This window comes from Sciurus vulgaris (genome assembly GCF_902686455.1).
Source record: "Sciurus vulgaris genome assembly, chromosome: 8".
Classification (NCBI taxonomy): domain Eukaryota; kingdom Metazoa; phylum Chordata; class Mammalia; order Rodentia; family Sciuridae; genus Sciurus; species Sciurus vulgaris.
In genome coordinates, this window is record NC_136468.1 from 60,187,147 (window position 1) to 60,214,674 (window position 27,528).

At 34.2% G+C, this 27,528-nt stretch overlaps 1 protein-coding gene across 13 annotated transcripts in view; it reads left to right on the top strand.

Annotated features, from left to right (window-relative positions):
- CACNA2D1 (calcium voltage-gated channel auxiliary subunit alpha2delta 1) overlaps positions 1-27,528 on the top strand; it is a 455,544-nt gene that overhangs the window by 32,173 nt on the left and 395,843 nt on the right. For 5 of the 13 annotated variants that reach the window (XM_079151106.1, XM_079151111.1, XM_079151113.1 and 2 more), the window contains exon 2: positions 13,747-13,950. The exons of the other annotated variants lie outside the window; for them this stretch is intronic. In XM_079151106.1, the coding sequence (XP_079007232.1) occupies positions 13,796-13,950 (155 nt within the window). In that variant the 5' untranslated portion in view covers positions 13,747-13,795. The remainder of the gene's footprint in view (positions 1-13,746; positions 13,951-27,528) is intronic. 13 annotated transcript variants of the gene reach the window in all.

Here is a 27,528-nt window from a genome sequence, read left to right on the forward strand (position 1 = left end):
TGTGGTAAATAGTAATCCACTAGATTAACATGTGTTTCAAATTGTCTTTCTTGATGACTGACACTCTTTGAAGAAGAGTCCATCATCATCAGTGTGTCAGTCATCATCAACTGACCTCACTAAGCATCAGACTTCCTCCTGGGCTTTCTTAGTACTGTGCTGTAACATAGTTTGTATGTCCTGGAGCTCTAGTTGAGCAGAACAGAGGACTGTGAAGTTGTGTCCAAGGAATTCTCCAAACCTATGGGCACCAAACCTCCTCTATCAACTGGAGACATAAATGGTCTCTATCTTAATGGTTATTGCTTGTTTTCAACAAGCTTGTTTGCTGAATATCAATGCTCTTATTACTAACATACTTAGAAATCTTCATGAATTTATGATGGCATTTTTATTAATATAAACTTTTTTCTTCAAATATTTAAAAAGATCAAATATCATGTGTTTTCAAAGAGCAATATTGTGTCTAAAGATCAAAATCAGTGTCGTTGTTAAAAGGAACCCAGATTCCAAAATCTTTTTAGGCATTTCTCTTATTAGTCATTTTTGTGGCCAGTGTGCACCTTATCAGGAAAAATTCAGTTAATAAGTATTAAATAGCAGTAATCTTCCAGTATTTGGGAGATGCAGGAAATTAAATTTTATAGAAATATGAAATATTATGACACATTTGATATGCTCATATGTTACTTATCTGGTGATATGAAAACCCTAACCCAAGTCAGTGTATTTAAATGTCATTGTGAAATTTATTTGCCATTGCCTTTGAATTTCAAATTATTTTCATAACTCTAGCAAAGCGAGCTCATGCTGCTAAATGCAACTGGTAGTGTGCCCTCTGGGAGTAATGCTGGTTAGGTGGGAAGCAGATCTGGCGGGTTCACTTGAGCAGAGTTGAAGACTACTCTTCAGGCAGTTGTTAAGCAGTGCTGGGATTTTCTGTGTCAGTCACATTCTTTGGTTGAACAGAAACCTTTTGCCATCAACATATGTGCCTTATTGGCCTCTTTATCATATAGAACAGTTGATTGCTATGAGTTCTTATATGTGTGGATCTATCATTTGAAATTACTAAATCATATTTTTTGATTCATTTTAATCATCAATTTTTTGGTAAATAATAGTCTACTAGATTAATGTGTTTGGAATTGTCTTTCTTGATGACTGACACTCTTTGAAGAATAACTGTCAATCATCATCAGTGTGTCAATCATCACACTGATGGTAAAAAATTGATCATTAAAGTGAGTCAACAATATGCTTTACATGGATAAATGAATTCCATGGATAAAGTTGAAAACTAAGTGATAAATACAAATTAAAAAAGATGATGAGACAAAAAATCCCTTTAAACACTAAAACAGAGAAGGATTTACCCTTTAAAATGACAATGAAACAAACACCAAAGCTATGATTCTAAGCCAGGACTTTTCCAAAATGTGAAATACTTTCCTTTTTATATGTAGCACAGGCATCCAAACTCTAAACCCATAGGAGGAAAGAGAGTGGAAGTGATACTCTTTGATCATGTTTTAGAGAATATTTTTTGAACAGACACCATTCAAATTATAACCCCGCACTAGAAAAGTAGCTCCAGTTGTAGTCATGATAATTTTTACTCTGTAAGACATAAGCAATTTTAAATCATATTCCTTGGAATTTCTTTTTGAGTTCCACAGTCAACATTTCTATTGGCTACTTGACCACAGATTGATCCTGGGCTTTGTCCTTTTATTTTCTTAGTCACCAGCTTGTATAGATCAGTATAGTTTTTTTTTTGTTTGTTTGTTTGTTTTTGGCCAGGGATATTGTGCCATTTTTAAAAAATAATTTCCCCCAGCTTTGGAAATATTGTATTTGCATAAATATAACTTGTTTCCCTATCTTAATTTAGAAGTCTAATGAAACATTTCAATTTTATGTTTTTTTATACCATTGTGCTAAACTTTTAATTATTTAATACATAAATTTACAAAGAAATGTATTAATAGTACATTATTTTATGTTACTGCTGTTACCTTAATAGTCATAAATCTCATCTTTGACATTGAAAGCACTTGATGTCTTTCAACACTGGCCATACTTTATGTCTAGATCCTTCAAGAATAGTGACTCTTAAATAACCAATTGAATAATTTTAAAAAAGGTGAAAAGAATATCAATATTAATTACTAATCTCAACAAAAATTTTTTACCTCAAAATGTATTATAATACCAAAGAAATTTTATTTAGTCAATTTGGAAATAATCTAGTGCAATGAGAGTAACTCCAAAGACTAGCGAGGTCAAGAAAGGAAAATGTCTTGAATACTTTGGATTCTTCTATTTAAATCTCCACTCACTGCCCCCAAATAAATATAGATTTAATCCTGAGTGACAGCAACAAATGCTGAAATCTAATCCTAGATTCTCAGTGCGCTGATGGGCCATATTTGGCAAATCACTGCTCTCCCTAGACTCCCTGATCCAGCAAATACCTTTCCTGTTGACAACAGAGTTACACTGCATGAGACATAGGGCACAGTCTTAGGTTTTTCTTTTCTGCATTTGTAAAATTGGTATAGATTAAGGGTATGAGATAATGAGTTAGTTTAAAAATTTATCAGATGGTGCCCACTGTGAAATTAGAGTGTTGCTTTAAGTAAAATACTGTAATATGTGCTAAAGCAAGAATGCAAGAACTATAACTAAATTTATTCTCCTGTGATTGAAATTCATTTCCATCTAGACTCCTCATTAAGAGTGATAGTGTAAAATTCAAAATACTTACAATTAAACTCTACTGACTTCTCTAAACCATTTGAACCAAGGGTCACAGTTGAGACCTGGGGAAGGCCTAACAAGAGTTAGACTTTGGAAAGGAAGGGTTCATCTAGGAGTCCTTGAAACGGATCTTTCTGGCCTTTGTCCCTACCGCAGATCAGATCTGTAGATATCTGGGCTCTTGCCTGATCTCTTGGCTGCACATGTCACTCTGTGTCCTCTTCATTGCAACCAAGAGGTTCCTTCAGGTCTCTGACCTCCATCAACCTCTTCCAGGTCTGTCTTTTGGCCAAAGCTTCGAGAACTTAATTAGATCTCCCATCTAAGAGTTTGACTCTTTTAGTCTGTGTTCCTTCATGTCTTTCTTTAGCTACTGATTCAATTGTAGGGATTGAGAATGGATGCAAAAGGGAGGGGAAAATGAATTCTGAGTAAACAGTACTGGATTTTATCCCTTCACATTTATTAAAACTATTCAGTACTTACATTTTTAATATATTTCTTATATACCTTGAATATTTATTTTGTCACTGTATCTGCCAAGGGAGTGTGGTTGGATTTAATGGATAATATTGGGAGCTTACAAAGTTTTAAAAAGTTCATAAATTCTAGAAAAATACTTTTCTAGGACCCAGAGATAATATTTAAAAAATTTCTCTTGAAAGTTGATGGAACAACAAACTACTGCCAGCCTTGGGAGGATATTAAAGAGGATACTGGGATGGCTTACCCAGCATTTTTTCCAGTCTTCCCCACTAAGGAGCATCCATATAGTTTGGGTGGGCTCTGATTCCATGCCAATCTGTGTAATGTCTTCCCTCTCGACACTGGTGGGAATAACACCCAAGTTGGTCTAGAATGATACCTAAAACTATTGCTTATTAAGTAGGGAAGAGACAATTTCTCTTCTGGATTTTGTGAGAGACAGATATATTGTCAGGGGTTGCTACATGATTTTGCTGTCCTAAATGAAGCTGCAATGATATGCTACAAGGAAAAAGTGTGAAAACAATTGTAGAGAAGGAGCATGGAGTCCTAACTTAAACTGTGCTAGTAAGTCCACTTGACTATTAGAGATTTTGCAAGCAAGCCAACAATAATACCATCAATGGTGTAAGAAATTTGAGCCTTTTGTCTGTTGCCACTAAAAACATTCTAATTAATGCAAAGATATATTTATTAACGATTCTCAGATATATTAATTCCAGGATCTTTCTCTGGTTGGTGTCTGGTTAGCATTTCAGATGTTGACTGGATATCTTTACTTCAGCGTCATCAGGATGTACTTAAGTTCAGAATTAGAGCATTTGTTATCTCTACCTTCTCTTATCCCAATCTTCTCTTCTACTTTATTTTGTCTTAATTAATTTATTATTATTATTATTATTTTGAGATGGGGTCTTGCTTTGTTGCTTATGCTTGTCTTGACCTCCTAAACTCAAGTGATCCTTCATCCTCAGCCTCCCATGTTCTGGGCCTATAGGTACATACCACCTGACCTGGCTGTTTATTTTATTTTTGCTAATAATGTCACCCTGTAGGTGTTTTAAGTTAGAAAATTTAGAAGCAGCTCAGCACCTCCCATTTCTATGTGTTTTCATTCCATTTCCACCTAAATTTAATTGTCTACCAACTACTTCCTTACCACTTTCTATTCCCAGTGCTATTGACTTAGGTCAAGGCTTAGCCACATCTTAACTGAATTGTGATATTTTGTTGTAATAAATAATAATTATTGATTTTCCGCCTCCAAAATCTAATTGTCTATCTGCCATGTTGCAGTCTAATAATCTTAAGAATATGTAAGTATAAACAAACTTCTGACTGTGTCCCTTCTTTATTTAAAAGTATCTTGCAGACAAGATAACGATTTTCACTTTTGAACCACAACTTATTTTTGCATTTTCTTTTATCTTCCTTCTGATCTTCTTTATTTGAAAAATGGGAATAATATTAATAAGCATAGATTTTTTTTGAGAGGGTTAATGAAGACACATGGGCAAGTATCTGAAAATAGTGGGATCCAGATTAAGTGACTGAACACTGGACAGTTTTGACTGGAAAACCCTATTGTTAAAATAAACTTTTCTAAATGTAATGATAATTGTCTTTACTATGTTAAAGACAGACCTGTCTCCATAACTTTGCAAATGTTATTCCTTTGCTGGCTTCTCTTTCATAATCTGAATGATTGGTCCTTTCTGTGATTTCTCCATCAATCATAACTTGTTAACAAACAACCTTATTAATGACTTCTGTGACATTGTATTTCCATAATTTAAAAAACAGCTCATCTTTACTAAGTTCTGCAAAAATAGAAAATAAAACCTGTTTACCTATCTAACTCTACGCTTATACTTCTTATTCCATTTCCCAACTTTATTCTTCTCTTCCACTTACAATGTAACTCTTTATGATTAACTTATTTTTCACATTTGCATTCGTATTCACTACCATATCCTCAGTCCCAGGAGAGATTAGCATATTGAGGGGATGAATGAATTATTTATCTTTTCATTTTCAATACATAACACAGTAGCTAGTCATATGGTGGGCACTAAAAAAAAGTCAGCTGAGTAAGTTGTACCAAATCTCCATGTCTTCTTGTTTATAAAGGGGAAATGTAAATCTACAGGTGGTTTATCATTGTAAAGAAGATTTAAGAAATTTTTATGATCTTGTGAGATTAATTTCTTTCTTTTATTTTTTCAGTACTGAGGATTCAACCCAATGATGCTTTACCTCAGCTCTATCCCTAGACCTTTTTCTTTTGAGACAGGGTCTCACTAAGTTCTTGAGGCTGACCTTGAACTTGTGATCCTCCTACCTCTCTTGAGTCACTAAGATTACAGGTGTGTGCCACCACTATCAGAAAGAGTAGTTCAATTTCTACATAGTTCTTGAAAACTCACAGTAGAGATAAGTAGAATGAGATAGAAACAAGATTGCCTTTTAATGCTGATTGTGACTTTTATGAGATTAAAAATTGCATTTCATACTAATCACAGTTTAGACATATTGGTCAGTATGTTCAGCAGATTTGAATTGTTGACTTAAATGTGGCAGGTTCTCTGTACCATTGTCAAAATAACTTACAGTTTATTTATTTATTTTATTTTATTTTATTTTTTTTCTCATTTGAGCGGCCGGGGATTTGAACTGCGGTCCTTGCGCATGCTAGGCAAGCACTCTCCAAAAGGAGCTATCTCTTCAGCTCCTACAGTTTATAATTAAAAGGAAGAATGAAAAGAAAGAAAAGATGAAGGAAGGAAAGAAGAAAAAAAAGGATAGAACAAAAGAAATGGAAGGGGAAACTTCCTTGGTGGCCTAATGAGACCTCAAAGCTAACTACAGCATCTGTGAAATGATATTTGTTATATTTGTTGTGTCTAAATCACAGCACTTTGTTACTCTGAATATATTAGTGTAGATATGTTATTCACATTCATGCAATACACATACAGATATTTACTGAACACATAATAATTATAAAATGCAAACTCCTTCTTTCTCTGATTGAAAATGCTATTGTTAAAATAAGCTTTTCTAAATGGAATGATGCTTGTCTTTACAGTGGTAAAGACAGTGAAATTATAGGAGTAGTAAATTGGCTGATTTGCTGCAATAAAAATTGTGAAGAGTTAGCAATTCTCCCCCAGCTGTGTTCTTTCTTCCTTACTCTTCTTAAGTCTCTTAGCTACCTTTTAGGACTGGACTCCAAGACTGGAGAACTCTTTCTTACATGTCAGAAGTTGTGGGTTAGTCTCAGCTCCCACAGTCTGGATGCTTAAGGAATGACTTCATCTGTGGATTTTTAGGCAGAGGTGTTGTTGGACACAGCCTCCCTATGAGTCTTGTCCTGGGTCACTTTCTCCACCTGTCTCATCCTGTCCCATGGGTACCTCTCACCAGGCTTTAATATATTCAAGGTTGTTTGCTGTTGTTTACCTTCTTTCTGCCAGCTGGCTTGTCCTTTTCTTTCTTATCATCTAATAAAAGCCATTCTGTCTTTTAAGACCCAATTTAAAGTCTTAATATGTAGTTAGAAGCTTGACTCTACTACTCTGTTAGTTTGATTAGTTATTTTTTAACTTCTGTATTATTTTTGCAGTGGTGCTTATCACAAAGCATAGTAATGATTAAGTGGAGTGGTAGTTGCTTACCATATTCACCAATATGGCAATATATGCTCAACAAGTTTGGCTGTCAGAAGGATTTAATTACCACCTTTTATACTATTGCTTTTTGTGCAAATACCTCATCAATCCCTTGTATTATATCAAAGATTTGCCTTTCATTTCTCTACTAATTTGTGTGCTCTTAGCGTAGATTTCTGCATTTTCAAATGCTCAGTTATAGGCAAAATGATTATAATTGTTTAAGAGTAATCACTGGTAATCTAAAAATTATTTCTTAAACACATGTATGAAATTTCTAAATAAAATCAATACAGGAAGATCAAGAGAATGCTGAAGAAATAAAGTTATAAGGAAACTAATATATAAGTGTATCAAATATAATTATATTAAAATAAAATATGTTCTTAGATTACTACAAGAATGTTCAATTTTTAAATTTTCAATTAAAAATAGAATGATTAGGTAATACATATGAGGGTAGGAAAGATAAACAAATCAACAAATGAGGGAGTAAGGTAGTGAAATAAAAGCCTTTTCTTATTGAATTTTGGTTTCAAGACATGAGTTTTGTTGTTAGATTTTTGAATGGGGAATGGGAGTTGGGAGGATAATGCTACATTATTGAATATGGAAATTGGCAAAATACATGAAGAAATAAATGTGGAAATTAAAAAAGGAAAGCATTTGAGTTCCCAGTATTAGAAAGTTGTGAGTGGATTTTAATCTCTAGTTTGGAGTTTTGCTAGACTTTTATATTTAGCTAAAGAATAAAAATTGAAAGGAATCTTAGTTTCTAACATCAGTTGAAACATCCCCAACTTATGTTCTAACATCCCTGTCATGGTTCCTAACAGTTTGCAGTCCACTGATGCTTCATTTCCTTTATGTCAATTTTATATTGCCAATCTGTGACCCAGATGATTAATTTGATTAGGAGTTTAGACCTTGTTTTTATTATACATTTCCTTCATTATTTGGATACAAGACAGTACCAGGTCCACTCCCGGAAAGCCAGACTTCAAAATGATAGCTTCACTTAAAAGGGTGTAGATAATGGATAGAAATGAAGGGCAACATTACAAATTGAAGAATGGCCATTTGGTGGTGAAGAAGCAGTGAGTGCAGGAAGTCCCTCGGACAGAGAGACATTGTATAGTTCCCAAGTAGTAAATCACCATTTCTGCTAAGAAAAAGTGGTTACTAAACCTTGTAGGTTGATTTCAGGAGTTAAGGTGGATTATTTTAATATTGAATTTTACAAAAAAAAAATTTTAAGTAGTAATTACCCAAAATAATGAAATCATATTAGGAAGTCCAAGCAAATATGTAATTCTGAAATGAGGAAATGATTAACATTGTAATCTGTAGTTGGCTTAATATTTTTACATATACCATCTCCCTTAAGCCTAACAAATGCTAGGGCTGTGTCTTTTGTTCACTTTATTTTCTTACATACAAAGATTGAGACTCATAGTAGTGAAATGCTGTCTTCCTGACTCTAATTATTGTTTCCTTTCTGTTACAAATTTCTATAGGCTGAGAAAATATGCATTTACTACTAAAAATTGACCACAGTCTAAGGTGTTGTAACTGCAGCTAGACATGCATGCTCTTCTAACTTTCTTTAGACGATTTATTGTACCCAAATAGGCTTTTAATTGTACTTAACTGTATTCCGTTCTGTTCCTCAAAAATTTTTAGAATACACATTTTATCAACAGATTTACATGAAATAGTTTTATAATAGAGGTGTGTTGCATATTTAGATGAGACATGCTTAGATGGTTTTAAAAATGTCTCTGTATTACATTCAATTGTTATTAATAGAATATGAGGTAGAAAAATCTAAAACATGCAAATCAGAATGCCATGGATAATATCAGGCAAGTATGCTTCAGAACACATATAGCAGCAGAACACATGGTATAATGGAATGGACCCTGGAGTCAGATGCTTGACAGAGACCTTGTCACTTACTGGGAGTGCAATGCTAGGTCAATATCTTTTACTTTGCTCTGACTTTGTTTACTCCACCAGATTGAACAGTCTATCAAGCTTTTTTTTGTTGTTTATTTTACTCAAACATTCAATAATTTTTTTTTTGTGGCCTAAGAAATATTTACTTTTCACCTTTGACCTCAGGCAATTTAAATTTACTCCTTCCTGCACCCTGCTCTTGATCCCCAACTATTTCAATGAAGTGTTATTGCTACTGTTTTCCCATTAGAAATCTAGGAAGTGTTTATGTACATATCATAAATTATATATGTATTATATATACACCAATAACTTAAATGTGTAGCAATTTTACAAATTTTTTTGATTTTGCATTTTAGAATATGAAAAATATTTTTTTCTTAGTCTTCTGTGTCTTCCTTTGTATCATAAAGATGGAAATGAAAACTTTGGTATAAATACAGTGCTTCATGTGGTAGGCACATCCAAGAGAGCACAGTCACTGGTAGGGACAGATATTATTACAAATGGATTTTAACTGTTGGAAATTTTTTTCAAATTCTAATTTTCATTTCATTAAATTAATTGTAAGAAGATATAGAAACTGCATCTTTTACATCTATTACATTAAAATAAATAACTGGGAGCAAAATTTTGTTTTTAATCCATTTTCTAATATAAATGTATATTTGATTAACTCCTTATTAATTTGTCTGTTATTTTTAACATGGATGCAGTACTATTATTGGAACCATTGCATAACTTGTACTCATTTATGCAGGGTTATATATTCAGTGGGTTATATATTCATTAATTCCAAGAAAATAGTGCTGTTCTTTGTGTAAGTAGTCAGTATTTCCATGTTGCGAGATGGTCTTCATTTATATTACCTCATTAAAGTCACAAACGTCTGTATATAGGTAAAAGTTTTACATATAAGTTATTTCAAGGTAATGAAAGTTTTATTACCCATCTGCTTTTTCCTTCCTTTCTCCCTTCCTTCCTCTCTTCATTTCTTCATTTTGCTTAATCTATTTGAATCTTTCAGAACTAAGCCAAGCGATTGATTACCTGGAACCTCATGTTTATAAACTTCATGTAACTTTTGGAAGGTTAAGATGAATAAAATGACTTCTAGTCTTCTGGTTCTAAATAAATTACTTACAGGACACCCGTATATCTAAATCCAAAGGTAAACATCTTCTAATTAGGATTTTTGCATTGACATGGGAAAAAGATCCAATAATTTTCTTTTTCTCAAGGCATCTAATGCTTGTATGTTGTTTTCTTTATTCTCATAATCATATTAATAAGTGACTTAGTATATCACTTTATTTGTATCTGTTTGTGATTTAGTATATCACTCTTCACAGGGATATTTTCTAATGAAGCCACAGTTAAGGAAAAAGAAAAGTTTATATGGAACAAGCTGGTCTATATGATGGATTAAAGCTGGAAGGAATTTCAGTCTTTTCCATCCCCCTCTTTATTAATTTGATTTTTGGTTACCTAATATTGAACTCTGGGGCACTCAACCACTGAGCCACATCCCTAGTCCTGTTTTGTATTTTATTTAGAGACAGGGTCTCATTGAGTTGCTTAGTGCCTCCCCTTTGCTGAGGCTGCCTTTGAACTTGAGATCCTCCTGCCTCAGCCTCCTGAGCCACTGGGATTATAGGCATGCCCCACTGTACCTGGCTCCAGTCCCCCTCTTTAAATCATATTTTGTGTAACTACCAATTTTGTGATCAGCTCCTGCATTAGTGCTTGGTTTAAATCTGTATGGGGGTTGCGGGGGACTATTACTGGAAAAAGTTTAAGGAATCTAAAAGCCAAATATAATATTTGTACTATATCCTGTCTTGAATTGTCACATAATTGGTACCCGCCTTCCCCATAGCAGACAATTAAAAATAACTAGTTTGAATTTAAATCATTTAATCTGGGTGATCTGTGCCTTCAGAATTAGATGAATGGGCAGAAAGTCAGGTCAATCAGGAAGAAGTGGAGGCTGTGCTTTATGAGTTCCCAGTCCTGATCAATCTCTCAGGAATTATGAAGAGTTTCCTCTGACAGATGAAACATGCAGATTACATAACTCATTTCTGTATAATTATGTTCTTAAATGGGTAATGTGTTGTTAGATTCTAAAACTCTTTGAATTAGCTTTTTTCCATCTTGGTACTCTGTGCTTTTTGAGATTTTATATGGTCAGATGAACTGTGAGTGAAGCTCAATATTGACATGAACAGTGCAAACAGCAGATGGTTAGATATTGATGGAGACATTTGTTACTAGGCTAGTTGTCTTGCCTAGACGTACAGCTTTCTGGTAGAGTTTTGATCTTCTTTCCTGCTTTTCCAAGCTGTGTACCTTAGGAGAAGGAAAGAATCTAAAGGTCCTTTTGTGTTTCTTCAATGGGAAAAATAGAAGGGAAAGTCAGGATAGCATGGACCTCAGATGAAGCCATCATTACTAGGTGGAACTTCTACATCATGGAAAAGAACACTTCTTTTCAGAATGGCTGGCCATTTTAAGAAATATTATTTTATTTTTACAACTGTGAGTCTCTTCAGTAATTAATGTTTTCTATGTGGGACAATTAGCTTTATATATATTTTATGTTTTCTTTTTTTTGGTTTTGGGGATTTAACCACTGAGCCACATCCTCAGCCCTTTTTTATATTTTATTTAGAGATGGTATCACAGAGTTGTTTAGGATCTTGCTCAGTTGCTGAGGCTGGCTTTGAACTCACAATCCTCCTGCCGGAGCTACTGGAATTATAGGCAGACGCTAGTGGGATTATAGGCAGGCACCACTGCTTGGTTTATTTGTGGTTTTTGTTGTGCTATCCCATAGCAAGCTATAAACACCTGGAGAAATAAAGGTGTCCTATAAGTCCTTTATGTAGGAGAGATGTGGCTGGGCTTCCTGGCCTCCCAGGAATCACACACATTCACAGTTGTTTGCAAAATAGATTTCTTTCCTAAAAATAGAATTTCATGTCTTTGATATTCATGTGTTATAAGTTCTTTGCCAAAGTGATTCCATTATGATTTGGTCCGTAAGGTCTGCTTTAAGGGCACTCTAAAGAGTCTGTTCAGCTTCAACTTTTATTCCAGTTTCAGATTTGCTTGCTTAATGATCTGAGAGCAGGGAGAATACTCAGCTTTCCCAAGTCTTGTTTTTTACTCCAAGAAAGCAGGAAGCTTTACATACAGGCAGACTTACTATCCCTCCTTGTGTTAGAGGAAGGTTAGAACCTAGGAGAGGACTTGTTCTCTCTAGTGTGATTCTTATAAATACTTGCACTGTCTGAGTACATTAGAACATTCTACTGATTGTCATTCAAATCATTCTTAGGACATTGCCTTTTCTGTAAAGCTTTGCCTGTTTCATTTTGCTTGTTCTGTTTTATTCCCTGAAGATCCCAAAGAAGGTCCCACAAACTCTAATTGTCTCCTCCCCTGAGCTCTTGCTGCACATTTTTTAAAACTTAAATAACAACACTAAATAATATGTGAGATGTATTTAACTCATAAATAAATTATCAAATATAGAAACTTTAAACACTCTAGGATTTTAACTTCAAGACAATTACTAGTAACTTATTAGTTACACAATAAATTAGATATTGCTACCTGCATTTAAACATGGGGAAATCAACTGGGAGCTTCTGTTTCACCTATCAAGTAAGAATGAGGCATCAAACCTGTGTATCAGCCAGGAGAGCCAATTTCATGGTTAGGAACCTGCAGGGACAGGCAAAGAAGATCAGTTCAGCTGAGACAACACCTCATACTGTTTTGAATCCTAGATATCTAAATGCTGTTTTATGAACTGAATACATTTAGAAGAATAGAGAAAAAGTAAAACCCCAGAAAAATAATATTTCTTGAAAAATCAAAGTAAACATAATATATAAATAAATATTAAAGTGTTTTTTAAATATCACCAATATGAGTATTTACAGCTTATGGATCTCTAGTGTGTATTGAGATATTTTTGAGTCTAGAAATGATAGCCAAAATGGTAATTATCTCTAAAAGAGAATAATAATAAGGGACAAAGCAAAGAATTCTGATCCTTTGTATCTGGTTTACCTTGATTTTTTTCAATTGTACTTCTTTTTGTTCTGGAAAAAAGTGCTTAGAGAATTAATTTTTGTTTCTGTGTATGTTTTCATTTTTAAATTGATTTTTTAGAATTTCTTTCTTTCTGTTTCTTTTTTCTTATTTTTGGTACCAAGGATTGAACCCAGGGGTGCTTAACCACTGAACCACATCCCTAGACCTTTTTTCCCTTTTTCTATTTTATTTAGAGACAGGTTCTCATTGAGTTGCTTAGTGGCTTGCTAAGTTGCTGAGTTTGTCTCTGAACTCACGATCATCCTGCCTTAGCCTTCCATACCGCTGGGATTATAGCATGTGCTGCCACACCTGGTGTGATTTTTTTAAGATTTCTTATGAATTATTTTCTTGATTGACATATTTTTATATTTTTATGAGTACCAATGTGATGTTTTCATTCTTGTGTATGTTAGGTAATGATCAAATCAGAGTAATTGGCATAACTCTCATCAAAATGTTTTTCTTTTTCTAAGAGGAGCACATTCAAAATTCTCTCTTCTGGGTTCGATCCCCAGCACTGCAAAAAAAAAAAAAATTCTCCCTTCTATTTTGAGGTATAACAGTGTATTATTGTTAACTGTGTTCACCTCACTGTGTCCTAGGCCATCAGAACATTATTAGATGGTCAGGTTTTGAGGAGAGATCTTAAACAGATTTCCTTTATAGTAAATTTATGTATTGTCATTTTGTCTGCAAAAGGTGAGCACTGTACAGGACCTCTTAGTCACATTACGCCTGTTGCTTTTTCTTCCTGCAGAAAAGAAAATGCCACCCTGGTGAAGTGAAGGCCAAGTTGGTGCTCCTTAATGCACCTGACTTTGCATGCTGCTCCCCATCACCTTAGTTACATCTTGTGCTACTATCTCATGTTCCCTAGAGCTGCTAGCAGAATCTTATATGCATTGGGGAATACCAGCCTCGACCTGAATTTATTTTCACAGTTTTGTTTGATTTGCTCTCGGTAAAGAAGCTTGGTGATTAAAACATGAAATTTACATTCTAACCCGTCTGTTCTCTAGTTTGTCAAACCTCCACTTAACCGCTACTAAAGTAGTCAAAGAAAGCAAAAATAAACCATGATTATGAGGCATAATGAAATTTCCAGAATGTTTGCTAATTTTTAGGGTCAAAGTGAATTTATAAATAGAAAATCAGTATTTCCTTTTTGATTTCAAATAAAAAGAAAACAATCCTGCCAGTAGATAGATCTAGAGATGGTGAGACTACGTTAGATTTATATTTGAAATGAGAAAATGTCACCATGAACCTGAGCAATTTATGATTCTAAAGTATTTTAATTTCCTTTGCTCTTTTTCATTTGCATCTAGCTAAAACATATAACACAACTATTACCATAGTGTTCTCAGGTATTTTGAATGGAAAATGACTGAAATAATATAAATGAGCTAGTTTTGCACAGTTATTCTTGATTATCCAAGCATCTCTGAGAATTAAGAGTTCATATAGAGTGTGAAGCCTTATATTTTCATGGTACCTTTCAATGTTGGTTTATCATGTCAGTATTTTATGACCTCATAAAAGAAATTTTCTTCCCTTGGTACTTCCCAGAATGATCAAACGTGTGAATTTAAGAAAACATTAAACTTGGCAGTGCAAAACAAGCCAACAACATTGCTTAAATATATGTTTTTGATTCACACTTGATCTTTACTGATCCAGCATTGATCTTAAATTTCATGTGTAGAATAGTATTTAAGAAAAATGCCTTTTTAAAAAGGGGATGGTGGGAATTGGAATTGCAGCTAAGAATACTTTAAATTTTGGAGGGTAAGAAAGTCAGACCTATTTGAAGGAGATATATTACAAATGTGTCTATTTTTGTTAGTACTGTTTCCTTTGTTTATTAAACAAAAAAAAAAAAAAAAAAAGAAGAAGAAGGAAAAAGAGCCTCTTGGACAAATGTTAACAATGTATGTTACTTCAAACATCATAGTGAGGACACAATGATTTATAAAGGACATGTGGCCATTGGAAATAAGATTACTTTTGAAAAGTTTTCATGACTGCAGTAATTAATAATTAAACTGCCACGCATGTTCTTTAACCACATTATATGCAATATGTTTAATTTTCCACTTCTATAAAAATGTATGTTAAGAGAGTGTGTGTGTTTTATTGGTAGTCATCTAATTGCTTAGCGATAATTATTTTTTGTTTGTTAAAAAATCAGTGTATTTTTACAATAAGTTAGATATATTTGCCTATAGATGGTGTGCAACTGTCTTTTTTTTCATTCTTCAAACCTGCATTATGTATTTCTGCAAAGTGCTGGTTCTTAATGGGCATTCGCTTGGCTTTAGGAGGTTATGATTAGTGTGTTAAAATGTAATTTGAAGCCAGAGCTAATATCTTCTACCAATCTCATGTGTAAATGTATTTCATAAATATTGTATATTTTGCACTTGTTAATGATGTGCAGTTGCACTGATGTGAAAGTTCCACAGGAGAATGTAGCACAGATAAGAACTGAGAAATTAGTTGACTAAAAGGGAGAATTATATAGTCCAATAGTTCTTTGTTTGTTTGTTTGTTGTTTTCTTTTGTTTTCCCGTTGTTGAATGCTATTATTTCAGTGATTATTGCTGTTTGACAGACAAAAGCTGCTGCCTCTTGGGGCTCTCCAGGGGGCTTTGCAAAAGACTGCAAGAGTGAATAGTGATTCCGTGAACTCAAAACATTTTAAAATTATCTGAAAATTTCTAGTTAATTTATTTCTAATGTGTTTACAACCCTAAACCTAAATATTAATGCCAGGATTTAGTTAATGTTAGGATAAAAATAAACTTAATCGCAGGATCAGAAAATGCATCCTCTGTAGGTGATATCTTGCTATAATAAAGTATAGTAAATGGATTCTTTGGAACAGTGTATTTTATCACAAAAACAGCAAGTTCCCAGATGGATTTGTAAAAACCATTTAATCCACACTGTAGCAGATATAAAATTACAATAGAACTGTGTCAACTATATTTGACACCAGGCTTTTGTGTGCCTTTCCTCTTCTTGAGCATCAGTGGGAAATATTTGTAGGGACTAAGGGTGGAGGATGGAAGTATGAAAGCAGAGATATGTTTAAAAAAGGCCCTTTCTCTAAAAAGCTCATAATTCTTTCCAGTCTGTAAGTAAGATATGGTCTTTTCCCATTTGAGATTCTGAATTGTCTTATTCCAGCAGTGGAGTGAATGTTCCAGCCTTTTCGGACAACCAGTAGCAGGGAAGAAAGGACAGGACCAGCAAGGAATATATTGAGCAAAGTGCTCTTGCTCTCAGAGGGCTTGCCATCCAGAGGGAGGATAGTTTTTAAATTCCTTGTCTTATATAATGAAGCACTGCCAGTGATATTGAACAAGGAGGAGGGAACCATTAATGTGCACACAGGAGACAGCATTTATGCCAGGCCTGTATTTTAGCAGGGGCTAAAGGGTGCAAGAGCATCTCAATACATTACCGTGATTTATGTTCCATCTATATGCATTAATTGATTCTTACATCATGCCCTAAAGTTTTCCCTTGTGTCTTGAATCAACATTCCGTGAAGAACTCCATCCCTGCTATTTTCAGCAGTGAAATGTACTTTCTGTTGATTTCTGCCTTAGGTTGTGCTTTAAAATCATGGGGAAAGTATCTTTTCTTCAATCACTAATTTTCATCATTTGTATATAAAGCAAGAAATGCTTTGTGTTTCTTTTATCTATAGCATTTTAATGTAAAAATTTTTTTTCATATTGAAAAACAAATTCTGGGCAAAAGCCCTGTTTTTTGTTCTTTTTCATTTGACTATCAGTGATCTATTTTTTGTTAAAATATTATACAAACCAATTGTATTAGTATCTAAGAGTAGATATAATAAAATACCATAACCTGGGTGGCTTATACAACAGATATTTATTTCTCATAGTTGTGGAGACTGGAAGTCCAAGGTCAAGGTGCTGACCAATTTGGTCAGCATAAGGGCCCTTTCCTGGATAGGGGTAGCCACCTCTGTTGTGTGTACTGTCATGGTTGATAAAGATCAATTCTTCTCTCTTCTTCTTTTTGTAAAGGCACTAATTTCATCATGAGGGACCTACTCTCATGACCTCGATTAATCCTAATTACCTCCCAATGGCTGCAAATACAGTCAACTGGGGGTTAGGTTTTCAACAGACAACATTTTTTGGGGGGAGGGGGTGATAGTTAAGACGCTAGCATCCAAACCAAAACCAAAATACCCTTGGAAATTGTCAGTTGTAGCATTAATTCTCTAGAGTTTTAATCAAGTTAAACTTGATTATTGAGAAATTGAACTACCTACTGTAACTGAAAAGAAGCTGATTTTTCTGTATTTTTCAACATTTCATGTTTTCGGTACTGACTTGACTGTATATGGTGAATGTATACTTCATGCAGATTTATATATTTTTTCCAGTAGCTGCTTTGGCTGATTTGAAAAAACCATTTGGTTTTTCAAATATCTGAATTTTTTAATCATCTACATGCCTTATTATAAGTTGGTACTTGATATTTACTAATGTCAACATGGAACATATTAACTGGTAGGAAAAGAACTTGGAATAAAATAGAAATCAAGCATGTGTGTATTAGAAACTAACATTAATATCAAACATACTTAATTCAAAACAGGGAAATTTGGGAAAATTGTCGAAAGTTCCTATGGCAATGGATGCAGGGCAAAGCAGAGCTCAGGTGGTAAGGGAAAAACAATAAAAATGCCATGCTTGATCCTTTTCTGAAAGCTTCAGTCCATTCAGTGTTTCCCTGAACTGTATGCCTTTAAACAACTACACACTTGCTAATATTTTGTATGTAGGTCCATTTTTATTAGCACCCCTGAGTACATACTCTCTATCTCTTGGTTTAAATATCATTCTTCTGTGATTCATTCTCTCTCTCTCTCTCTTTCTCTCTCTCTGTAACTATTAAAAATTATCTTCCTTCTTAGGCTACAGATTTGCTGCTCCATTTCTCCTTAGTGCTTTCTCTTCCCAGCGAGGCTGAATATGAATAATTGAATGGCAGGTGGTTTTAGTTCAGAGTGGCTATGGTACAGCTGGCAGTCTTGCCCACAAGCATCCATGGATGGGAAAGTGTAGCCTCAGGGCCAGCTTTTCTCTTTTGGATAGATCAGTGGCCCCAAAACCCCAGGAAAAGAATTTCTGTACACTACTATCGCAGAGAAAAATGCCCAACATGAACTCTAAGTTATGTTCTGATCAGGGCTGTGTTTTAACTGGTAGATATGTACATTGTCTAGTAGTTAACATTTATAGCTTCTGGTAACTTTCACATTCCTAGACAAAATATCATTGTGAATCTTCTTATATTACTGTGGACTCAATAATTTAGAGGGATTACAGTATTATTTCAATAGATGCAATGGAATGGTTGAATCTCAAACCTTAGATAGTTGAGAAAATTACTGAGTTATCTGCAAGTCCTTTGCTACCATGATACATTTTCACATAGAAAAAATAATTCAGATATATTTTCTCTTGGGGGAATAAATAGTAAATATTTGTGAACACCAGTCATAGGATAGATTTTATACCCTTTCTAGATATCTACACATGTCACCTAATTAGTCTTAAACACCAATAACTCATCTAATCTTTTCAGAAGTACCATTTCAGGCCTTGTAACATTTACGGCCTCACAAAGCGTATTATGGAGGAGGTGGTCCCCTTACACTTACTTAGACAACTGATGACAAATAGAAGGTCATTTTCTGATTTAAGGGGTCACTTTCCTTTCTTCTCTGGAGGGCCACCATCCCGCCCACTGCCCCTCCCCTAACAGTTCTCTGAATGGTCTCAATGAATGGGCCAGCACGCCTCTGTTTGGGCCTCAGCCCCTCTTGGTGCCACACTTGAAAAGAGCAGGTGCAGGTCAGAAGTGAATGGGGCAGCTCAGGATCACTGCTGGGAAACATGCTCACGCAAGTCTCAAACTAATCTGGGAATGACTTCAGACAAAGAAAACAAAAGGACACTTTAGCGTTGACATCACCACTTGACAGGACAGCTCTAAGAGGAGAACCCATGGACATTGCTTCTCTTTTTCTTTCACTTTAGTTCTAGTACATTTTAGAAGGGAAGGACGAAACTGGCCATCAGAAAATCAGGATATTTCCTTAAGTTTAAGGGAAGTAAAAGCAGTTATTCATCATATATGCCAGTAATCTCACTAGAATGCTCTATGTATATAACCCAGCTTCAATTTGAACTTATTAGTTTTGGCTTCACTTTATCCTTTTTTAAGAAGCATGCTTTCTTTAAGTCAGGGAGCTGTATTTCTGTTTTTTTTTTTTTTGTTGTTTGTTTGTTTGTTTGTTTTTAAATTAGTCTCATGGATATGGGTAAAATAAGTCCTTTAGGGAAATAGTGTATTTCTGTGCATGTTTTGTTTTATTTATATACTTATATAAATCAGCACTGTATAAAAGAAAAAAAAAATCACATAGAATTAAAGACATGGAAAAGGTAAATGCAAGTAAAAGGGCAGGATATTCTGCAGACATAAAAACCATAGGGTGTTGCATAGTTAATAAAAATTGACCTGCAAATTTCATTCTTGAATTGTCTAGAAATCAAAGAAGGGAAATAAGTCTGATATATAGTTTCTATATGGAAGTAGTGTTAACAGTTGCATAGGTGAGCTCAAGTATTTTTCCTGGTTTGAAGTAACTGTTAAATATCTTTAAATGTCTGGGCTTAGATTGAAGTCTTCCCATGGCTTTTTAATTCATGACTTATTGAAGAATTAATAACTGTTGGTCTGGACTTCATAAACTTCTTTCCATAACAGCCAGGGATCACATAACACAGTCCAATTTAGTAAAAGTAATTTTATAGGGTTTTAACATGTTATAGTCCAAGAACATAGCTTTGATCTACCTAAAATTTGGATTTCAGAAAGATGTTTTTTAAATGTTTTTCATAAACAAAATTTTTCTTCACCAGGCTAATGATGAAAGTAGCCACAAATAATTTGGGAATATATTCTCTGTAGGATCCTGGAATCCACATAGTCTTTGCTTATCAGAGCCATTTATATGTATTAAAACAAATGAGTAGTTGTGGGTTAGAGGTTTTGTGGTAATTGAATGATCTGATCCAAATGCATATTCAATGGATGTCTTTCCCTCTCATCTACTATTTACCTCTATAAAAATGTGTACTAAGAGAGTGTCTAGAGTTACAGTGGGCTTTTCTTTATGTAATCATTCTGGATTATTCTGACACATGAAAAATTGATCATTTTCCAAACCTACAAAATACAAAATAATGATTTTTTTCCCTCTAGGTTTGGACTCTGGAATAAAGGAAATATTGACAGAAAGTTGTATGAATAATTTGGAAAAACACGGTGGCATCATTACAGATATATTTGACTTTTTATAATTTTCCAACCTATCATACAACTAATTATTGTAGTTTAATTTTATCATCATTTTGGGGGGTCAGAAAACATGAATTTTGAAATGAATCACACATTAATGCGAAATGGAAAGTTTCTGCTTCATGGAAAATGTGATGGGAGGCAATCATGGTTGGAGAACAGAATGTAAAGGTAATAAACTTTGACAGCTTAAGTGTAATGCTACAGTAGGAAAAAAAGATAAAAAAAGGATGAGGGATGTAGTTTAGTGGTAAAGTACCTGCCTAGTATGTGCAAGGCCTTGGGCTCAACCCCCTAGTACAGAAAGAGAGAGAGAGAAAAAAAAGGCAGGATTAATGCTTGATGATTTCCCTTTAAAAGTAGTGCTACATTAGGAAGAGCCTGGGATATGGGGGCTGGATAAAGAGATGTGGCAAGGTACTAACTTTGCTTTTTATTTCATTTTTCACATTAAGGATTATGACATATTGCCTATTATGGATAGTGCAAAGGTACTAACTTTGCTTTTTTTCATTTTTCACATTTAGGGAGTATGAAATATTGTTCTATGGATAGTGCAGTAGATTCTTAAGATATCTAAATTTTTAGTGGAAGATAATGTACAAATCAAAAATAAATTTATAACTGACAAAAGTTGGAAGAATGGAGAGAGAATGATAGAGAAATAGGGGAAGAGAGAAAAGTAGTACATGAGAATTAGTTTTTGTATATTTCATAGAAAGATTAAGTAGGTATTACTTACAGCTGAAGAATCAAGAAAGAGGTAAACACAGATTACTGTAAGTTAACAAAAGTAGCCCAAACAAGAATTATGAACAGGGCTAGGGTTGTAGCTCAGTGGTAGAGCACTTGCCTGGCATGTATGAGGCACTGGATTTGATCCTCAGGAACATATTAAATAAATAAATAAATAAAGTTGTGGAAAAATAAAATTGCTATTTTTTTAAAATGAATTATGTACAGAAACTGGAAACGTGTTTATGCCGTCATAGACTGGAACTGGTTATGGAACAAAAGGAAACTTCTACTTTTATTTTTATGACTTTCCATATTATGTGTTACCTTGATATTTTATATGAGTCTTGAGTGGTTCATTGTGTATATTAAGTCTGATATTTCAGATAATTATCTGAATGTTTGATGATATTTAAATGTTTCCTAGGACAATAAATACACACACACCCACCCATGATTTAAAATTTTTTTCTTTTCTGAGTTCAGATAAATGTAAATAAGTTAGATAAATCTGATTTTATTTTTTTAAAAAACTGCATTTCTTAAGACTTACAGTTTATTTTTCTCAATTATGAGCTGAAATTTTTTTTTTAAATTAGAGCTTTATAGTTATACATAGTAGATGGGTTGGTACTGACAAACTCATACAAATGAATAGAATTTTTTGTAAGGGGATAGGATTGTTTATATTTTAAATGGTAAAAATGTTACTTTTTATTTATCAAGATTATCTTTGACATCTTTTTAAGGGAGAAGTAAATGTTTAATAACTATGAGAAAAATTTCATATGAATTTATTAGATCTTCAAGTCAAGCATTATTTAATAATTTTGTTGGCAACTTAGGATATTTTCAAAGTCAAGTAGAGTGTTAATAATATTAAAGAATCTTATTGTAGTAATAATAATAAGTTGGTACTTTAGCAAATCCAATTCATGCAGAATTAGATATATACAGAAAGCTTCATAAATTTATAGCTAATGTATAAAAATCATAGAAAAATATAATATGATTCAACAAAAATTCTAACTATCAATTAAGAATATTAAAATAAGTCAGGCATGGTGGTGCATGCCTGAAATTCCAGTTCCCTGGGTAGTTAAATAGTAGAATTTGGAGTTTGAAACCAGCTTATACAACTTAGTTAGGTGCCTCCCTCAAAAAAAAAAAAAAAAGTAATGTAATTTTCAAGAAACTGAACCCATCATCACATAATTTTGAATACAGCTACAATATTTGATATTTAATGAGCATTAATACAGTTAGCCCCCCCTCCATGTTCATGGGTTCTACATCCATAGATTCAACAATTGCAAATAAAATACACTTCACCCCCAAAACTTTGTCTATATTGAACACGTATAATTTTTTTCCTGGTGATTGTTCCCTTAACAATACAATATAGCAACTATTTACATAGCATTTACATTATACTACATATTGTAAGTGATGTAGAGATGATTTAAAGTATATAGGAGGATGTGCATGGATTATATGCTAATTCAATGCCATTTTGTATAAGAAACTTGAGCATTCACAAATTTTGGTATCCTGTGGGAGTATAAGAGTATTCTAAATACTCCCAGGCACTTTTAATCTCATATTATGTTTAATTAATTCGCACAACATCCTTGAGAGAACAGTAATGCTAAATAGCTCTGTTTTACATGTAAGAAAACAAAGATTGAAAGAGTCCAAGTGTCCTTCATATTAAGTTCTTCATATTCTAAATCCTGAGCTCTAAAGTATAAACATTAAATCAAAGTTCAGTGTATTTAGGTTACATAGTTTGGATGAGAGTTTGAGTTAGATGCCCTTTAGGGTTTTTTGTTTGTTTGTTTGTTTGTTTTATTTGTTTTTTAACATCAATCAAATGTCTTAATGGTTATCTTTTAGCTTACATGAATCCAAATGACTTTGACTTCCTAGTAGTCATGGTTTTATATTTAGTAATATAGAGTGAGAAGGTCAATCCTTTTTCTCATGAGGTGTTCTTCATATTTTATCTCATTGAGGGTTAAAATAAAGTATTTTGGTGATACATAGAAGAATGTAGAAATGTATGAGTCTTTACCAAGCACTGTTTTTGTTTTAGACTCTGTAAATTAGTTGTACATACAGGTACATAGATGGTACTGAAGTACTGATTTCATAGAAGCACCACAAATAACCAATAGCCTACTGCTTCCTTTGTAGCTGATGATTTAGTGGCCGATAATCTTATATGAATCTGAATTTTGAGATTGGAATGTTCAGGTATTTGTGGAAATAAAATCAAAGCAAGAGAAAATTAGATTCCCTCGAGGACTGGGTGTTTTCAAATTCTTAGAATCAGAAAAAGGAGCAGAACATGATTGCTTTAGTCTCAGCCTGATAATCATGTGGCATTCCAGTGACTTGGGAAGGCAGAGGAAGGAAGCTCCCAAGTTCAAGGCCAACCTGGGTAATTTAGTGAGACCTGGCCTTAAAATAAATAGACAGGCAAACAGATAAAAAGAAAGGTCTGAGGGTGTGGCTTGAAAAAAAAAAAAAGCAGTAAGTACAAGAAAGATGTTTTCCTGTAAAGGGTCATAAAGGGTCCCTTCCTTTTAAATTTTTAGTGGAATATAATGGAAAAAAAATTATAACTAAGAAGTATTAGAAGGAAGAGAGAATGATGGTGGCTTCTGATTATTGATATTCATGGGCCATTTAGTATTTCAAGTGTGAACAATTAAGATTATCAAATCCATCATTTAGGTAGAGCAAGGTGAAGAAAGTAAGCTTTGATCCAGAAGGAAAGAGGGAAACATTTCAAGTTTCAAGAGAATGCCAAAATAATTTCTCTCTTTACATTCTTATGGAATTTTTTGTGCCTGTGTATTTTTTTCCCATTTATTTATTTCATGATATCATTAGTGGTGCCTAATTGCTTTTGATAATTTTCCCCCAATTATTGAGCCACACTGCTGCACTATCTCTGAAGGTAAATAGGGGTCAGGGCAAGCTAACATGGAGAGCTGAATCCAACAGATGGCTACAATTGCATTGATCCAATATAATAATCCTGATCTAAATAGAAGAGAGAATCTAATACCTTCCAAAGCCACTCTGAAGCTTTAATCAATACCTGGAATGTTAAATTTTTGGCCAAAGAAGAGATATTAGATTTTAAAAGCCGACTATGTGACCCCAATAAAAAGGAATCGATTTTTATTGGGAATGGAACCTGTCAGTTTTATACAATCCAGCCAGCATTTCCTTGACAAAATTTAAGTAATGGATTAACTCCAGTGGAAATTAAGTAATTTTTTGTGACTTTAACATGATGCACAAGAGGCTTCAATCAATAATATTTGCATTAGAGAACAGTTTTGAAGTAGGCAAGCAGCATGTATAATATGGCATCGTGTGTATATAATTATCTCAGCATGCCAAAGGGTAGAAAACAATCTCCAAGTGGCAGAGAATTAATAACCCTTCATTTCATTGTTCAGCATTTTATTCTGAAAGTGTATTGGTTTTGTTTCTGTTTTACTCTTATCGCCTGAGAGATTTTCTTAAAAGTATAAGCCAGCATTGCTCAATACAGCTCACTTTCATCAACTGTGAGCTGAAATGCTGTTGAAAGACAAATATTTTACTTGTCAGTGTCTTGAGAATGTGCATATCAAGGAAAATCTAAGTGAGCTCCATACTGTGTAGGAATTCCATGCATATACAAATTCAAGGTTCTCACCCACATGAATTTTTTAAAATTAGATACAGAGATGTATATTTGGGGAAAAAGTGTGAAGCTGTTCTTTTCAGATGAGAAGAGTTTAACCATTGCTGACCCTACTGTATAAATAAATGCCTGCTGATTTGGACTATCTATTGTTTACTTATTATGAAAAGGATATGCAGTTCGTATTGAAAGGTTATATTTTAGCTCTTAGTTGTTTCTCTTTGAAGAGAACATTGGCCTTGTATTTAGATGTAAAGCAAGAACAATATCAGCTGAACAATATTATGCTGTCATCCTCAGGTTCCAACTGTTTTATATTTATGATAACAATGGGACCAAATGTGGGGTGCTGTGCATAAAGGCTTGTTTCATTTCCAATGTGTGAAAGACAGGTACTTATTGAACTGCATTAGACATATAGCAAGATGGAAAAAATACCTGTTAAAAGCTCCTAAGAATTTATGATATATTTTGGAGAATTTAAAACTAAATTTGGCGATACTGGGGATCTAAATAATTCCTTCCTAGCCATCCAACTTGGACAATATCAGATAGATTAAAAATATATTTATATACATATTTTTTTGACAAAAGAAACAGATTTCTCATATCTCACAAGAGATAGGGTGCCCAAGGCCCTGAAGATCCCCTTTGTGACACTTATTTTCTGTACCACTAGCTTTCACTGACACAGAAACACAGTGACATGTCCTCTCATTCCAGTGATGGGCAGCCGGTGTGTTTTCAGTCATTAAGCTCCCTCCTGGAGCCACCAGAGCCCGAGGCGATCAGCAGTAACTGATTTTCACCCCAGAGACTTTGCAGACATGCTGTTCAAGGCTGTAGGCAATTAAGACGGTCTACAACGAAATAAATAATATTAGGGGAGCATTGAATATATTTACTAAATAGTGTGCTAAATACAAAGAAATACAGCACATGCTCTGCCCACAAAACTCTGCATCCTTGCGGAGGAGAAAATAAACACAGAAAGCTCATTAACTTTATAATGATCACAATCATAATTCTCATCATCATTAAATAATAACAATAAACCCATACTGAATTGTGAGATGTGTTACCAACGCTGGTTAGGTAATCTGATTTGTGATGTAGATAATGTGCTCTGAAAAGAAGGGGGAGGTGTGGACCTGGGACAACAAAATGGAAGCATTTTGTACAGGAAGAGGCTGGAGCTCAGCACATATTCCCACTTCTCTCTGTTGTGTTGTGATACGCATCACTGGAATGGCTGGAAATTTGATGTGGGCACTTGTAGTGCCAATAGTAGAGATTTGATGGTGTGACTGGGAAATCTTTATGCCTCTGAAAATGCCCAGGATTGAGCCATGCCATTGTCATCTCTAGGACCTGAAATGCAGCCACTATTGCCTTTGCTTTCTTTGGTGGCCTAGAATATGACATAGGGTGACAGGGTCCTAGACAGGGTCTTTTAGGTAATGCCATGATCCTTTTGTGCATCACGGGATAGGGTGAACAGAATAGTGAACTATTAGAGAGAGAGAGAGAGAAAGAGAGAGAAAGTAGGTATGTGTGTGAGTTAGGAATATTCAGTTTACACGTTGGATTCCTATTTTTTTCCCTCCTTTCTTCTGTCTCTGATTCCAGTTGGTTATACTGATTTTCATTTGCATCATCCCCAGAAATTCAGATCCAATATAATATTCTTGAGCATAAATCTCTTATATTCTTTCCCATTGATGTCCTCAGCTTTTCAAAGATGAGAATTTGGAATTCTTGTCTTCTAAATTCTAAATCCCAAACCCAGCTGCAAATCCAGCTGAACCTCTTACAGAAATCCCTTAGTTTCTACTTTCCAAATACTTTGTTAAGACAGGTTTTCATAAGGGTAAATGGAACCAACCCAGTCAGCAGATACTACATACAAACCCAGGAAGGATGTTAGTGGAAGCAACTTTTGTGTCAACTTTTCTGGATTCTTTGCTCTGCATCATGGTGTGAGGAGTGTTGGTTGGCACTGAACTCCCTATCCATGCACTGCAGGAATTGTGAATCAGATCCTTGTGACCAAACACATGTTTTACGGTAAATTACCAAGAGATACGATTCTTCAGTAGTGCCCCCACTGGCTTTTATCTTTTACTTATTATGCTCTATTTTTACTGACAAATATGAATAACTACACTATGGAAAGTGGTGCTGCATAGAAAACTTTTATTACGGTGTTGCTGTGTCTGGCTTCTGCTACCTGTCCTTTAACTCTATTTTTCCATGTGTTTTTTGATGGTCTAGTACTGATTGTAGCCACTATAAATTCTCATTTGCAAAGATGGATGTAACAATGACAAAAGCATAGATCAAAGCTGAGCAGGATGCCAGTGTTTGTCTGTGCAGGGTGTGTGCCTGTGTGAGATGTCTTGATCCATTTGTACATTTCTCTGGGGAATTCTCAGGCAATTAAGTCAACCTATTACAAATAGAGCCCTCTCTGTAAACTCTGATTTGATAGGAGAATGGGTAATTCCTGTTAATGACTAGTACATCTGTTCAATTATATTGTTTTGTATTGATGCTTAATTAGGTGTCAAGTCGGAGGAGGGGAAGGCGCTGAAAGCATGATTCCCTTTTAAATGTCAGAGACTGTCTGTAAATTACCTGTCTTTTTAACATACACCAAATGCTTTGACAGGCATTGTG